The 14,208-nt window shown below is 41.2% G+C and overlaps 1 protein-coding gene across 1 annotated transcript; it reads left to right on the top strand.

Annotated features, from left to right (window-relative positions):
• The first annotated feature begins 13,065 nt into the window (after positions 1-13,065).
• Positions 13,066-13,751, top strand: LOC147898370 (general transcription and DNA repair factor IIH subunit TFB5-like). The gene is made up of 2 exons (XM_087379827.1): positions 13,066-13,197; positions 13,344-13,751. Exons 1-2 carry the CDS (start codon positions 13,163-13,165, stop codon positions 13,519-13,521), a joined length of 213 nt encoding a protein of 70 aa, XP_087235953.1. The 5' UTR covers positions 13,066-13,162; the 3' UTR covers positions 13,522-13,751.
• The last annotated feature ends 457 nt before the right edge of the window (positions 13,752-14,208 follow it).

The raw sequence follows: 14,208 nt of genomic DNA, 5'->3' as shown, positions 1-14,208 counted from the left end.
ATGATCTCTATCTTCATATCCACATTGGTAGTGTGAAGGTATACGCACACCACCCTACTCATCCTGTCTCAAGGTTTTATGTAAATATAAGATCTTGTCTCAAGATTTCGTGTCGTGTATGCATGCAATATTAATCACGAACTCAAATAGCATTGACTTTCCGATGATCCATCACCATGTGCACCACCAACGGTGGGTACTGGTTTGGGCTCCTCCCCATACATCCTCAAGTGGCACATGACAATATAGCATCGATGTCATACTTCTCGCTTGCAATGAGTGCAATGACAATACAACTTCTCCGTAAGCCACTCTGCACTCCCAAGCATTGGCGCATCATCTGACAAGCTTTCACTTGTCCCTTCCATCTGCACACCTCTAAAGTCACAACACAAAATGCAAGGAAATCCATTAAGATCCAAAAAATAGCCACCCATGAGCTCCTTCCCTCTCTTCTTAGATCAAGTGCCTTGAACTGACACTTTTAAGGTATAAGTGTCGCTATATAGTGACACTTAGGGTTAAAAGTCGCTATATAGTAACTTTTAGGATTGTCACTATATAGCGACACTTTTAGGGTATGAGTGTCGCTATATTGTGACACTTTTAGGGTATGAGTGTCACTATATAGCGACACTGGGAGAGTAAAACTCGAAACGCCACGCAATGCTGTCTTTCACAACTCTATTACGAGAAAAGCAAAAATCTATCCTCCCATGCTTTCCTCCTCTATTCGGTGACCTCAATTTACACCTCTATTCCCCACACTCCTCACCCCTACCAAGCCCCTTGCCCATTGACACTTGTGCTCCCTCTCCACCCTTCTCCCTCTCTACTTATGTGAAAGGAAGTTTTTCAAGAAGGTGTGTCTCTTTAAGCAATGTAGGTTCATTTTTTGTGAGAATTCATTTTGTGAGAGTTGAAGCATGTTTCTCCTTGCATTGCTAAGCCTATGTGCTAATTTTCATGCTTGATTTTCAAAGATTAAGAACAAAAAACGAGATTTGCTCTTCTCTTATTGGTATTTGTCTTCCTCCTCTTTCCCTTCCTTTCGTGCTTTCTCCTTGTTTGTAGGCTTATGCTTGTCTCCTCAATCCAATCCCTTTAGAAAATTGCTTCTCCAAAGTGCTCCTTCCTCTAACTAGTTATTTGAAAAATGGTATGTTTCCTCTCTTTTATAGGGCCAGTCCACGAAACACCGAGCGGGACTTTTCCAAGTAAGAAAGTGCTTCTTCTTTTTTTCTTTTTTTGTTTCCATTATTTGCATTGGTTTGTAGCTAGCGCTTTAAGTGCTAGCTGCAGTGATGGGCATAGGAACCCTTTCTTCCCCTCTCTTCTCTTATTCCCTCTTCTTTTCCTCTTTTCCTCTTTTCCTCCCTCTTTCCCCCCTCTTTTCCTCCCTCTCTTATTTCCTCTTCTTTTTCTCTTTTCTTCTTTTCCCCTCTCTTTTTTTATTCTCTTTTCCCCTCTTCCTTCTCTTCTTTTCCCCTCTCTTATTTCCTCTCTTTCATCCTCTTTTCTCTTCTTTTCATAAGCATATGCATTTGCCTATGCTTATGCTCATATGCTTATGCTTATGCTTATGCATGAGCATATGCTCATATGCTCATATGCTTTCCCCCTCTCTTTTTTCTTCTCTTTTTCCCTCTTCTTTCTCTTCTTTTCCCCTCTCTTATTTCCTCTCTTTCATCATCTTTTCTCCTCTTTTCATAAGCATATGCATTTGCCTATGCTTATGCATGAGCATATACTCATATGCTCATGCATAAGCATAAGCATATTCTTTCTCTTTTTTCCTCTCTTTACTTCTTTTCCCCTCTCTTTTTTCCTTCTCTTTTCCCCTCTTTCTTTTTCTGCTTTTCCCCTCTCTTATTTCCTCCCTTTCATCCTCTTTTCTCTTCTTTTCATAAGCATATTCATTTGTCTATGTATCTCTCTTATAAGCTTATGCTTATGCATGAGCATATGCTCATATGCTCATGCATAAGCACAAGCATATGCTTTCTCTCTTTTTCTCTTTTTCCTCCACTTTTCTTCTTTTCTCCTCTATTTTCTTCTTTTTCCTTCTTCTTTTTCCTTCTCTTATGCTTATGCTCTTTTCCCCTCTCTTTTTTCATTCTTTTTCCCCCTCTTCCTTCTCTTCTTTTCCCTTCTCTTATTTCCTCTCTTTCATCCTCTTTTCTCTTCTTTTTATAAGCATATGCATTTGCCTATGTTTATGCTCATATGCTTATGCTTAGAGAAAGAGCAAGAGCATGCACGAAAGAAGTGGTTTACACCTGAGCTTCAATGTTTTTCTAGGAGAGGTGTGTAAAGACCTCAGTCAAACATATATGCATTAGGATGGATAATTACAGAGATTATACAGTTTTGGGAAGATGCAGTTGATACATTAAAAAAGAGGCTTTTTCAAAGAAAGTACAAATAGTGAAAAATGCCCTCATTGAAGTTGCAAGTGAAGTGGTAGATGAGATCAGAAGTAGGTTTCCACGAAATGACCTAGTGGAAGCAATTACCATCATATTTCCACATTTTTGGGTCAATGGATCTTATGAAAGTATCAAAGCAAGTCTAAAGAATCATTTGGATGCTCTCAAAAAACACTTTGGATGGGGCATTGACATGGACAATATAAAGTACAATGGTTTGTTGGATTTTGGAAAGCTTTATTCACAGTCTTCCCTTTTTGGAGAAGTCATGCACCAACAAAGTAATTTAATGGAAAATGTTCAAATGCAAGGTTCGATGGTTCGGCTTTGGAATGAGCTCTCTCACAGTACATTCCTACAAGATAACATTTCTGAGTACTTCAAGCTTGCAAATTTATGTCAAACCTTTATTCTTGGCTCAATTGAGGATGAAAGGTGTTTTAGTACTCTTGGTTACTTGAAGAATAAGCTTTGTAATAAGCTAGATGATAACTTAGATCTTAGCTTGAGATGATGTTAGTAGCTTTCCATATGATAGAGCATTAGCACTCTGGAAGTCAAGCTATAAAAGAAAAGGCTATAATTAGCTTTTTTGGACTATTTAAACTAGACTTTGAGAATTTTCTTCCCCCATTGGATTTGAAGGATATTCATTATCCTTAAACAATTTTATGTTTTGCATACTCTACAGTATCCTAAATGCTAGCTATTTCATGTATTTTGAAATTATGTAAAATAGAAAAGATAGAGTTTTCAATATAACTAGTTTTTAGTATATTTGTGAAAATTGAAAGTTTTTTAAATGCCTTATAATATTTAGCCAAGTTTTGAAACAAAAATTATAACAAAAGATATAATTCGCCAATTCTTTGAAACTTTTAAAAATAATTTATGAAAAATTTTGCCAGTATATTATAATACTATATTTCTATACCTTCGATAAAAACATCCCTGCTCCTTGTTACAACTGCATCTCTTCTAACTAAGAAAAACAGCCTTCTAAGAGCAGTAGCACTCAATGCATCATGTCACTACTTGTGATCAATGAAGCTGCTGCAATCTCCTACACCTTAACTGCAAAATGGTGCTCGGTCCAGAACATTCCATCGCTTTTGAGTAAGTAGGCACTCGGTGAATAATGCCTTAGTTTCTACACACTGAAACTAAATAATTCCTCAGTTTCTATATAGTGAATATCATTCCCAAATCTTCTTGCTCGGTGGTACTATAGTTGGACTAAGTAGGGATTATCAACTGACTGGCATAATATACTGGAAAATGTAGCCAACATCCAACTAAGCCCTAAGGTATACCCAAACGCATTTACATCACATGGAAAATAATATCCCACCTTGCTTGCTTTAAAATAGGAGTAGCCATTGCTCGGCTTCTAAGATCATGGAAAACCACAGTCAACTCAGTAGTCCATTCGAACTTTGCATCTTTCTTTGTCAACTCATACAATGCAGCTACAATCTTGGCAAAATATTTAATAAAGCATCTATAGAAATTGACAAACCCACAATAGAACACAATTGAGTTAGATTTTGAGGCTCGTGCATTTGATGTATGGCTCGAATATTACCTGGCTTGATTCATATACCATCTTGAGAAATGACATGACCGAGCAGTATCCCCACTCAGAGATGACTGAATACACTTTTAGCTCGGTTGAGTGAAATACTCGCTTGTTTGCATCTTAAGAATACCTTCTTCAGATAATCAATATGATCTTTGTCTCTAAAGAGTAAACACAAAAATCGTCTAAGTAAACAGCAATGAACTCAGTGAGATAATCTCAAAAAGTCTCTACCATAAACTTCTAGAAGGTTGATGGGGCGTTTCTTAATCCCAAAAGTACTTCTTAGATTGCATAAGCTTTCCATTCCATGATAAAGGCGGATTTAGGTTGATCTTTTGGAGCTACAATGATTTGATTATAACCACTGTAACTGTCCATAAATGAGTACATCTCATGTCCTACAACTTGGTCCAAGATTCCCTAGTTCATTAACACTTGGTGATTTTTACCATTGAGCCAATAGTCTGAGTCATCATGCCCAAACTTGGTATAGTCATTGCACTACTCAATTTTGCATTCATCTTCTAATTGTCCACCCCTAGAACACTTGTTACACCATTTCTCATTGTTGCTTGGTTTCCCTCAAATGCCCAATTCTTTTAAGGCCTTCTTTAGCTTGGTTTTGAGCTTCTCTTTCTTTAGTTGGCATCTCCTCGGTGTCATTGTCAACATCTTTCTTCTTTGCCTTGTTCTTTAAGCCTTCACTCTTTTCTAGAGTAACGGATTAGTCTAGCATTTCTTCAAAAGTTTTAGTCAGATTGACTATCTTTCGCTTGCACAAAGCTACCTAAGTGCAATTAGTGATGATCAACCATGCTTGCATAGACTTGTCATCTAGAACAATGCTTAACTAATTGATAAGAGCTTACATCCTAAGTACAAAGTCTTGGATGGACTCTCCTTTGTTTTGCTTCAGCTCAATTAGCTTTGCTCGAGCATCTTCCTCATTGATTTCTTGCCTAAACTTTAAAGAAATGCTTTAGACATTGCATACCAATTGTTGGGAAAATATCGAATTGGGAACCAATTGAGCCATATCTAAGCATTTTTTATTAAGGTACACGGAAAATAGTCCATGTATTCCTCATCTATTGTGGCACCATTGATGTGGCAAACTTGCAAGAAACTCTGCAGGTGACTATATGGATCTTCATCATCAGTGCCTTTGAAATTTTGAGACTTTACCTTGGTATTGGTGTTGGATTAGATTTTTCCACTCCATAGCCCAAGTAGATAGGCCTTCCACTTGAAAGGACCGAGTCACTGGTTCTCCACCTATCATATTTATTTTCATGTGTATGAGATCATTGTTGACTATCACATAGCCGGTTTGTACTATCTTCATGCCTTAGAGGCACAAATTGTTGTACGTCTATAGGCTGAGTACAACTTCTATCCACCATGAGAGGAACTCGGGAAAATTTCCTAAGCTACTTCACATTCACTTTCAGTCTCCAATGGCATCTCTCTCCATCAGAAGCACGCTGCTCTTCCTGTCGATTGATTCTTCAACCACATCTAATGTATAGCTGGCCTTCCTTCTTCATATCTTTCTCGACGTAATTCCTCTAGAATAATAGTACAACAGTACTGTCGAAGGTGCTCTCTTTGTTCTTTGAGTTGGTCTTCATGTTCATTTTGATGTTCCACAGAGGAAATAGCCATCTGCATGAAATCTAAGCTTTCTTTAGATGAATACTTAGAATCCACTTGCCATGATGGACCTTCATGTGCCAATCTTTTGGGATGCCTCAGCCCAAGACCAGCATTCCGTCTGTTTGACTCTACATAGTAATCAACTTCCACCCTTCCTGAACCAACAACTCGTCAACTCGCAATTCAATTGACCCTTCCCTAGTAGGATCGTAAAAATGTTGATGCTTCGATTCACTCACCCGTGACTAACTTAAAAAGGTCTATGGTGTTAACCCAACCCTGTGCGATGCTTGATGAAGATGCTCTCTCTTGCAATATTCAAGTACAACGTGATCAAGTGATGGAATGGATGACAACATTAACACTTAGAGTTTAGGGTTAGTTGTTGATAGGAGAACTATATGATGATGGGAGAATACCGAGTTACACACACTTAAGGAAATAATTTTGAGTGCTATTCACCATAAGAGACAAGAATATAGACAAATGGAATCAACTTATATTGATATGCTTACAACCAAGCCGCCTCAGCCTGTAATGAACACTCAATTGCTTCCTAACCTAGCAAGCTTAGGTGAGAGGAAGAGAACTCAACACACTATTGTCTTGTTCTCTTCTCTACTCCTTGTTACAACCGCATCTCTTCTAACTAAGGAAAACTACCTTCTAAGAGCAGTAGTGCTCGGTGCATCATGTCGCTACTTGTGATTGGTGGAGCTACCACAATCTCTTGCACCTTAACTACTGCAAAATGGTGCTTGGTTCAGAACATTCCATTGCTTCCAAGTAAGTCGGCACTCGATGACCACTTCGACCCTGGCCCATGTTATCTTGACATGAGGGCTAATAGTGGAGGATTAGGATTCCTTTTTAGTGGAGACACTTGTGTCCTTGTAGTGAGGGTTGAGCCTTGACATTCATAGATTAGGCACAAGTTTGGTTGCCTATTCACTAGGATGAGCACTTGTTGATATTGTTGGGGAGTGGGATACAAATAGATATTACATCATTGTTTATTATTCATTTCCCGCTATATTCTCTCCCTCTGATTCTCACACTCACTTCACACCATCACATGAGTTTGCAAAATCTAGCACCATATCCTTAGTGATTAGGCCCCTTTTGGATAGAGTCTACTCCTCAGGCTTGGGCACTCATTTGTGGTGCGGTTGCACATACAATTTGGGCACGACACATTTTTTATTATCGGGTATGTAAGCATGGGAGGTTAAGATGTTCATCCATCAAGACAGGGATCACATTTGGCTATCGACTGCCTCATTCTCCCTAGATATATTCCCACATTCTCTTTTCTTTCCTACTTAATATTCCCTGACTTGTAGGGCCAAATCATCTTGTAATCATTTTGTTTGAAATCTTTTGCCGCATCGACTACAAAGGAGATCCTAGGAGGCTCTTTCCTCTAAAAGAAGTTTAAGATACCATTCAAATTCATTGTCTATCAAAGCCATGGGAACCTAGACTAGTTTAGCTTCATCAAATTGGTCTCTGCCAAATACAAAATGTTGTGTCAAAGAGTTTAAGAGATCTTTTAGGATCTCCTTGTTAGAGGGATAATGCTATGTTAATAGAATGTATCAATATGAGCATTTGTGCACAACACAGAGTCCCGAATTAGAAATGCAACAACGAGACGAGATGAAACTTTACAACAGGTCGGTTCAGAATACTCATATAACTCAAAGACAAAGCTAAAAGTATGAATAGAACTAAATAGAAATAAATGGAAATGATAGTCAAAACAAGGATGAACTACTAGAGTTTGATAAAGGAATACTATGCTCAATGTCCCCATGGAGTATACTAGTCAACACGAAGATCCAAGTGAGCAAGAAGACTTCTCATTCACACTAACTGGTAACCTTTAAAATGGGGCATGATGCCCTGTAAATCCATCTTCCTGCTAGTCATCTACGATCTGGGATGTCACTACAAGGAGACATTAAAAAACGTTTGATGCATAGCTACCCTGGGTATAGCTGTATTTAACTGCTTAAATGATTAGTCACCGAGCCATAAAGGCCTGATAGACATGGCTCCAACTTTGACAACTCTGGATGAGGTCAGAGACCTCGGTGTTACCAAGTTGGGGGCCGATGGGAGACAAATGGGCCAAATGAGTAAACTTTGGCACCTCCAAGGGAATGGATGACTCATCCGAGAACCTCCTGGTCCTGGGAGAAGTCAGAGTGGAGCTACAACAACATCAAAAGAAAATATTTACATCTATTTAGGTAGATTTCTAGATTAGATAATTCAAATGACTCGAACAATGCTTAGAAAGAGTCAAAATTGACTCGAATGATGCTGAAGTCCCACGATGCTAAAAGAGGACTCAGCACGATGTTGGTAGGTTCACCAAGAAGCTTTCCCAGGTGTAGGGAGAATTCATCCTAGTAGGTGCCACTTGGGACTACCTCAAGCCCCCGTGTATCCAACCAAACTAGATTGCAACATAAGGGAATATCCTACTACTACAAGTGTGCTCAGAAAGCTCCCTAACTATGGCTATGCAGACCATCATCTGTGGACCGATCTTGCCTTGAAGGCAAGATGGATTGGATTGAACCTACCATCCTGGTAGGTTCACCAGGAAGCTTTCCCAAGTGTAGGGAGAATTCAGCCTAGTAGGTGCCCCTTGGGACTGCCTCAAGCCCCTGTGTAGCCAATCAAACTAGATTGCAACACAAGGGAATATCCTACCGCTAGAGGTGTGCTCAGAAATCTCCCTAACTATGGCTATGCAGACCATCATCTATGGACTGATCTTGCCTTAAAGGCAAGATGGACTGGATTGAACATTGGAGGGGGATTTGCAATTCCCTCCATCAATGAAAATCTTCATCCATCCATGACTTCTTTCCCATCCTCATCCTGGTTTGCAACAATAACAAAAACCTAGGCAATGCAAAGAATGATTGGTGGGGCAAAGGCATAAGCTAAGGCAGGGCAACCAAGGTGTGGGCATTAGTCTAGACCAACCTGGATAACTTAATGTACCACAGAGTTGTGGAATGCCAACTTGCACAACCAATTGTGCAAGGCATTGAATGCCAAGGTAGGCATCTTCAAGAATGTGCCATTAGAAGATTGTCTTGCATTACATCTCGATAACTTGGCACTAAATAGCATTACATGCGTGCTAGAGCTCTTGAGTGTTGACACAGAGGTATTCCACCTCAATGTGTAGCTTGCATTTCTCCTCGATGAGCTACAGGCACTTTTGTATGGTGGCATTGTTTTGATCCCAACACGACGGGCACAAGCATATAGGAGCTAATCTAGTCAAAGGCAGGGTCATTAACAACTTTTGGGAGGAGGGCGGAGACTCCTACGGATCGGCATCCATGCCATAATGAGGCTTGGACTTGCCCTTCATTGGGGTGTTCTTATATTCGAGGGTTGTGATCTGTGCCTACAACTCTTCCTCTACCTACTTCCACTCCTCAACCTCCTCTTTGTAGTGGAGGATGGCTAGCTTCATCTGTTGGTCGAGCTTTATACTAAGTCGACCACAAATGCCAGGGCATCAAGTCAGGTCTCCTCCCCTATTATTGGATCCTTACCAATCTGGCAAGGCACATCCAGCATAGTTGTTAGGGATTGACCCATTGTTTATTGGTCAGCACCTTTGCCCAAAGTACTATCTCATTCTGTGGTTGCAGAGCTAGTGCCTGCTAGGGAGTTAGCATGGTAGGCAAGCTGCTCACATCCATGGCCGTGATCACCTTGAGGTAGGATGGCTAGCATCTTGTAGCTAGGCACTAGGATTCAAGTCAACTCCTCTAGGTACTACCACCATTTTTTTGTCAACTCACTATTCATGGCATTGGCAAGCACTTGGGGATGCTATCCTCATTTGGGCTAGTAAGCTCTAGTCCTGCACCTCTAAGAGTGTGGCCTTGCTCTGAGTGGGCCACCTGTTAGCGCTCAATCACACCAAAGTGGTAAAGTAATTATGCATTGGTAGTCTATTGATGAGCATCCTGGAGGGATGCCGCCTCCAATTATAGCTAGAGTATCCATTGCTCCAATTCAGCCTATTTTTCCACTGAGCATCAGGCTTAACTTATAGTCAGGTGTGTAGGACCTTATTTTCTTGTTGGAGGACCTTTGCCTTGTTGCACTGGATGTAATGTCCCAATTATTGGACACACTATTGGGCAACTTATAAATCTGACTGGGCGAGCATCTACACCGAAATGCTCGAGGGGGTTGCTGTTGATAGGTTGGCTCATCATGATAGTTAATGCAAGCTTAGACTCACAACCTTTGACTTGGAACACTCGCACTTGGACACCCTTGCTTGTGTCGGCTGATTGCATTTCATCGTGTCAAAGAGAGAGGAACTGAAGGAAGCTTCATTGGTCGGTGGAGGTAGTTGTTAGGTAGTGCACACCACCTATTAGGTAATTGTTAGGTAGTGCATGCCACCTATAGAGAGGGAACTAAGGGTGAGGCAATTGAGAAGGATTTTGGGGTAGAGGGAACTTTTGCTAACAACAGTGTACTTGACATAAAAGTTGATGATTGGGCAGTTGACAAAGGGGCTACGATTGGAGCAGATATGGCATCCAATATGCCAGCCACATCGGCCAAAGATAAGAGAGAGCCCGCAGTAATCTGGGGTGCTAGGTCAACTTATATATTGGAGAAGATTGAGTGCGTGGGAGAGAGAAAGACAAAGATCCAACCCTGGGGCATCCTCTAATAATAATCATCTAGGCGCATAATATTTGGACTCCTCCGATTCTGTGTCTTCTAATCTTTTGACATCCAACATTTTTTTTGAGCATTGTCCCTTTTCCAACTTCTTGGACTTGCATGAGGTCCTCGTCTAGTAGGGTGGGAAGCTGGGGTGCTACCTAGGGGCATCTAGCAGGGTTTCACGAATGACAAGCTACATATCCTAGGGTTCCTTCTATGCCCCCCACTAGTAAGGGAAGAGAAAGGAAAAGAGAGAGCCAATCCAAGAGCACACATTACCATTGCTTGCATCCTACTATCAGTTGACCTCCTTCTTGATTTCATTGTAGAGATCAACCCATGGGTTTCCTAGCCTCGACCTGCTGGGGACATAATCTACCATTGCCACCCAATTATATACAAACTTGTTCTAGAGCCAAATGATCTCAAAAAAGGAATGAAATCAAGGATATTGATGGGGTTGTCAAGCTTTCTGGGATGTACTAGGTAGTCTTTTTCCAGCCCTCAAACTTATTGGTGGCACCAAACATCATCTCCATCTTGGAAGGGAGAGATTGTGGCACCTTCTTGTGCCTATCCATGGGCAATCATAGCTATTAAGCTACCAATCGCTCAGTGTGTATTCTTCACTCTTGACCCTGACAACATCACTTTGCACCAATTGGGCGATGATGCTATTGGCCTCAGGGTGAGTGGGTGTGGTTTTCCAAGGTAGTTGCACCGCTTTGATAAGGCACGTAGACGTCAACCACTCATGGACATGGGCATGAGCGATGTTGAAGGTTGGAGAGGAGATCGTACTTCTCCACGGCAAGACTATGGGAGTGCTACAAAGTACTGCTAAGGGAAAAGAGTACTACTATAAGAGTGAGCATGATGATAGTAGGGAAGCAGGATAAAGTGGGAGAGAGTGGCAAGGCACAAAGGAGGAGCAGAAGAATGAAGATTATTGTCAAAGCAAATGACTATAAAGGAGTAGATGCTATCGACATAAGGGGGGAGGCTCTAAAAGTAGCGTCTGGATGCATGCATGATAAAGATAGCTATCTTGGAACCTTGCCCCATATGATCTATAGTAAAGGTCATGGAATGATAAGATTAGGTGTCTGAGAATGGTGACTCGGCATCTAGCCAAATAATTTCCACGTGTTAAGATGACATTGATGGCGGCGACTGACTCATTTAGCTCATTGGGAAATGAGTACGGTTGCATCAGATAAAAGTAGGGCCTAAGCTTATAGCCATTAACTAGCTTCTTGAACTGCTTGCCTTGTAGTGTGCCCAATTAAACCATTCCATTATGACACCTCTTAATGATAATAATACGTCCATCATAATACCTCTTAATAAGCCAATATGGCCTAGCCCTCAAGAGTTTCATTTTACCATGGTAAAGGCCTTGCTTGGACCAAAAAAGGAGCATGGTGTCTCTCTCCTTGAGCACGTAGATCTTGGTGTGTCGGTCCACCCATTTCTTTTGATGGTACTATACAACATTCGAATAGCCAGGATGCCATAGAGCCAAGCCATTGAAGCTAGTCCATCCTATGTGTTAAAGTCTCTTATAGGCTCAATCACTCTCGCAGTGATACAGAGACTTGGTACAAGGTACATGCGAGCTACTGCTTCCACCCCATATACCATTTTGAGGGGGTAAGTTTGGTGGTGACCTTGTATATTGTCTTATATGCTCATAAGGTGAAATAGAGCTTCTGGTCCCCATTGGTGCGGTTGTTGCTCATGACTTTCTTCAAGTGTAGTCATGGTCTTGTTGCTAGACTCTATCTGTCCATTGGCATGTGCGTAGTAGACAGTGGAGATTTGGTGAACGGTCATGTGGCACTTGGTCATTTTGGACATCACATCATGGACAAAATGGCCCCCCAGGTCGCTCACAACCTCAACACCGTAGCCACATCTTGTCATGGATTTCTCATAGTCGTCATTAGCCATGGGTGGCTGAGGGGGGGGGGGGGGTAGGAGAATCCATTTCTCCACTATCTAGGAGGAATTGCTAAAGCAACAAAGCATCCAAGAGTGTTGTGGGCACTGTCTCCTTGTATAGTAGTATAGCAAGTGCTTTTGATTGCAAAGAGAAAGCAAAGTATTTTTTAAAGCTAATTTTGGTATAATGATCTCCATATATGGTATTGAAACACACAACTTAATTATTTTAAAAAAAAATTACATGCGAAAAATCACAAAAGGAGTTTCAATCCTCCATTATATTACAGAGTCCCACGTCGACCAAGAGGGTCGAAATATACTTGATTAGTTGCGCAAGCTCCGCGGGACACAATGCCCCTAGCTGGCATGACCGAAACTAAAGGAGTTGCCAAAAACCAGGGAAGTAAGCGTGAAGATACCCCTACTAGCCGGGGGTTTTCGTGACCAGGAGATGGGCCACCAGTCGAGCCAGTTGATGGGACTAGTTGGACTCAAAGGTTTCCTACCTAGAACCCTCCTCGAGCTAGTTGGAGGGAATTGTCAGAGTCGGTTGACAAAAGAGCAATTGTTGTGGGACTCAAAATGGATATGCTTCTCTAGTTATGGACTCAGAGGACATAGCACTACCTGTAAGGAGCCAGTGCTAATAAACATTAAACATAGTCAAAATTAGAACAACACCCACAAGGCAAATACAAAGTTAAACTCCGAACCCTCTGCTAATAAACATTGGGCTAATAAACATTCAACGTAGTCAAAACCCACAGGGCAAATACAAAAGTTAAACTCCGATCACTCCCTTGCCAGACATTGCTCAACGATGGTGAATGCAATCAAAGGCGTCTACATAGAGTGGTGAGGAGCTTACCACTTTTGTTGAAGCAAAATTTATGGGATCAGTCTGTTTTCTCTGTTATTCTCTCTTTCAGCATCAACCAACGTATATAAAGATTATCATCGTCACTTAACTAAGCGTATAGTCTCTGATTTCTTTGATGCAGTGACATCCCCATGGCGCAGTTTGTCATCAGCTTGAACGAATCAATGCCAAACGCCCAGAAATTCATCATTTACGTTTTAGATGATACCCATCTTTTCGTGCAACCCCATGTAGTTGACATGATTCAAAAAAGGGTTCAGGACTTTCGTGACCAAAATACGTACGAGAAGCCTACGTAGTTTAGTGAATGGCTGAAGTAAGTGCGTGCTTACATTTCTTACGAGCACGTGTTCTGATGCATCTTTCATTTATATCATCTCTTCACAGTTGAAATTGGTGATGAGCCCTTTCTGGAGGGACATTTTTAGGGCCTTCAAATTTAACCGAACTGTCAATAGCTTATAAAGAACTAGGCACTTGTTTTCATATCTTGTAAACCACGATGTTTTCTGTCTTGGACATATAGGAAAGGACGACTTGCTTTATTTTGCAACTGTTTAGTGTCTTATGCCCCAGCTTAACATTTTCTTCTCGTAGTTGTAGTACAAGATTATGCATCTTCTCTATTGTCGTTGCCTAGTTGAGAACATGTGATAGAATAAGCTTGGTATGAAATCGTCACAGGTCTAATTTCGGATCATGAGGGTGGGTAGAACATGGCATTTTATAAGAGAGAGGTCAGCCCCCACGCTGAATAGGAGGCATGGAAGCTAACTAAACTCTCACTAGTCTGTCAAGTACTGACTGCAGCAGAAGCGAACGCTGAATGAAGAGAGAGAATTTGTATGCATGTGAGTGTATGTGCTGTAGACAATGAAGGGTGGGTGCAAAGGTCAGCCCCCATGATGAAGTGGGACTCGTTACTGGCACTAGCCTGTCAACTGCTGACTGGAGCGGAAGGGTATGCTGAATACAGAGAGAGAAAC

This window comes from Dipteris shenzhenensis, chromosome 9 (assembly GCF_047967505.1).
Source record: "Dipteris shenzhenensis isolate YYH24624 ecotype China chromosome 9, Dip_SZ_1.0, whole genome shotgun sequence".
Taxonomy (NCBI): Eukaryota; Viridiplantae; Streptophyta; class Polypodiopsida; order Gleicheniales; family Dipteridaceae; genus Dipteris; species Dipteris shenzhenensis.
The sequence above is the reverse complement of the archived record's forward strand: the minus strand, read 5'-3'. Positions and strand labels throughout refer to the sequence as shown.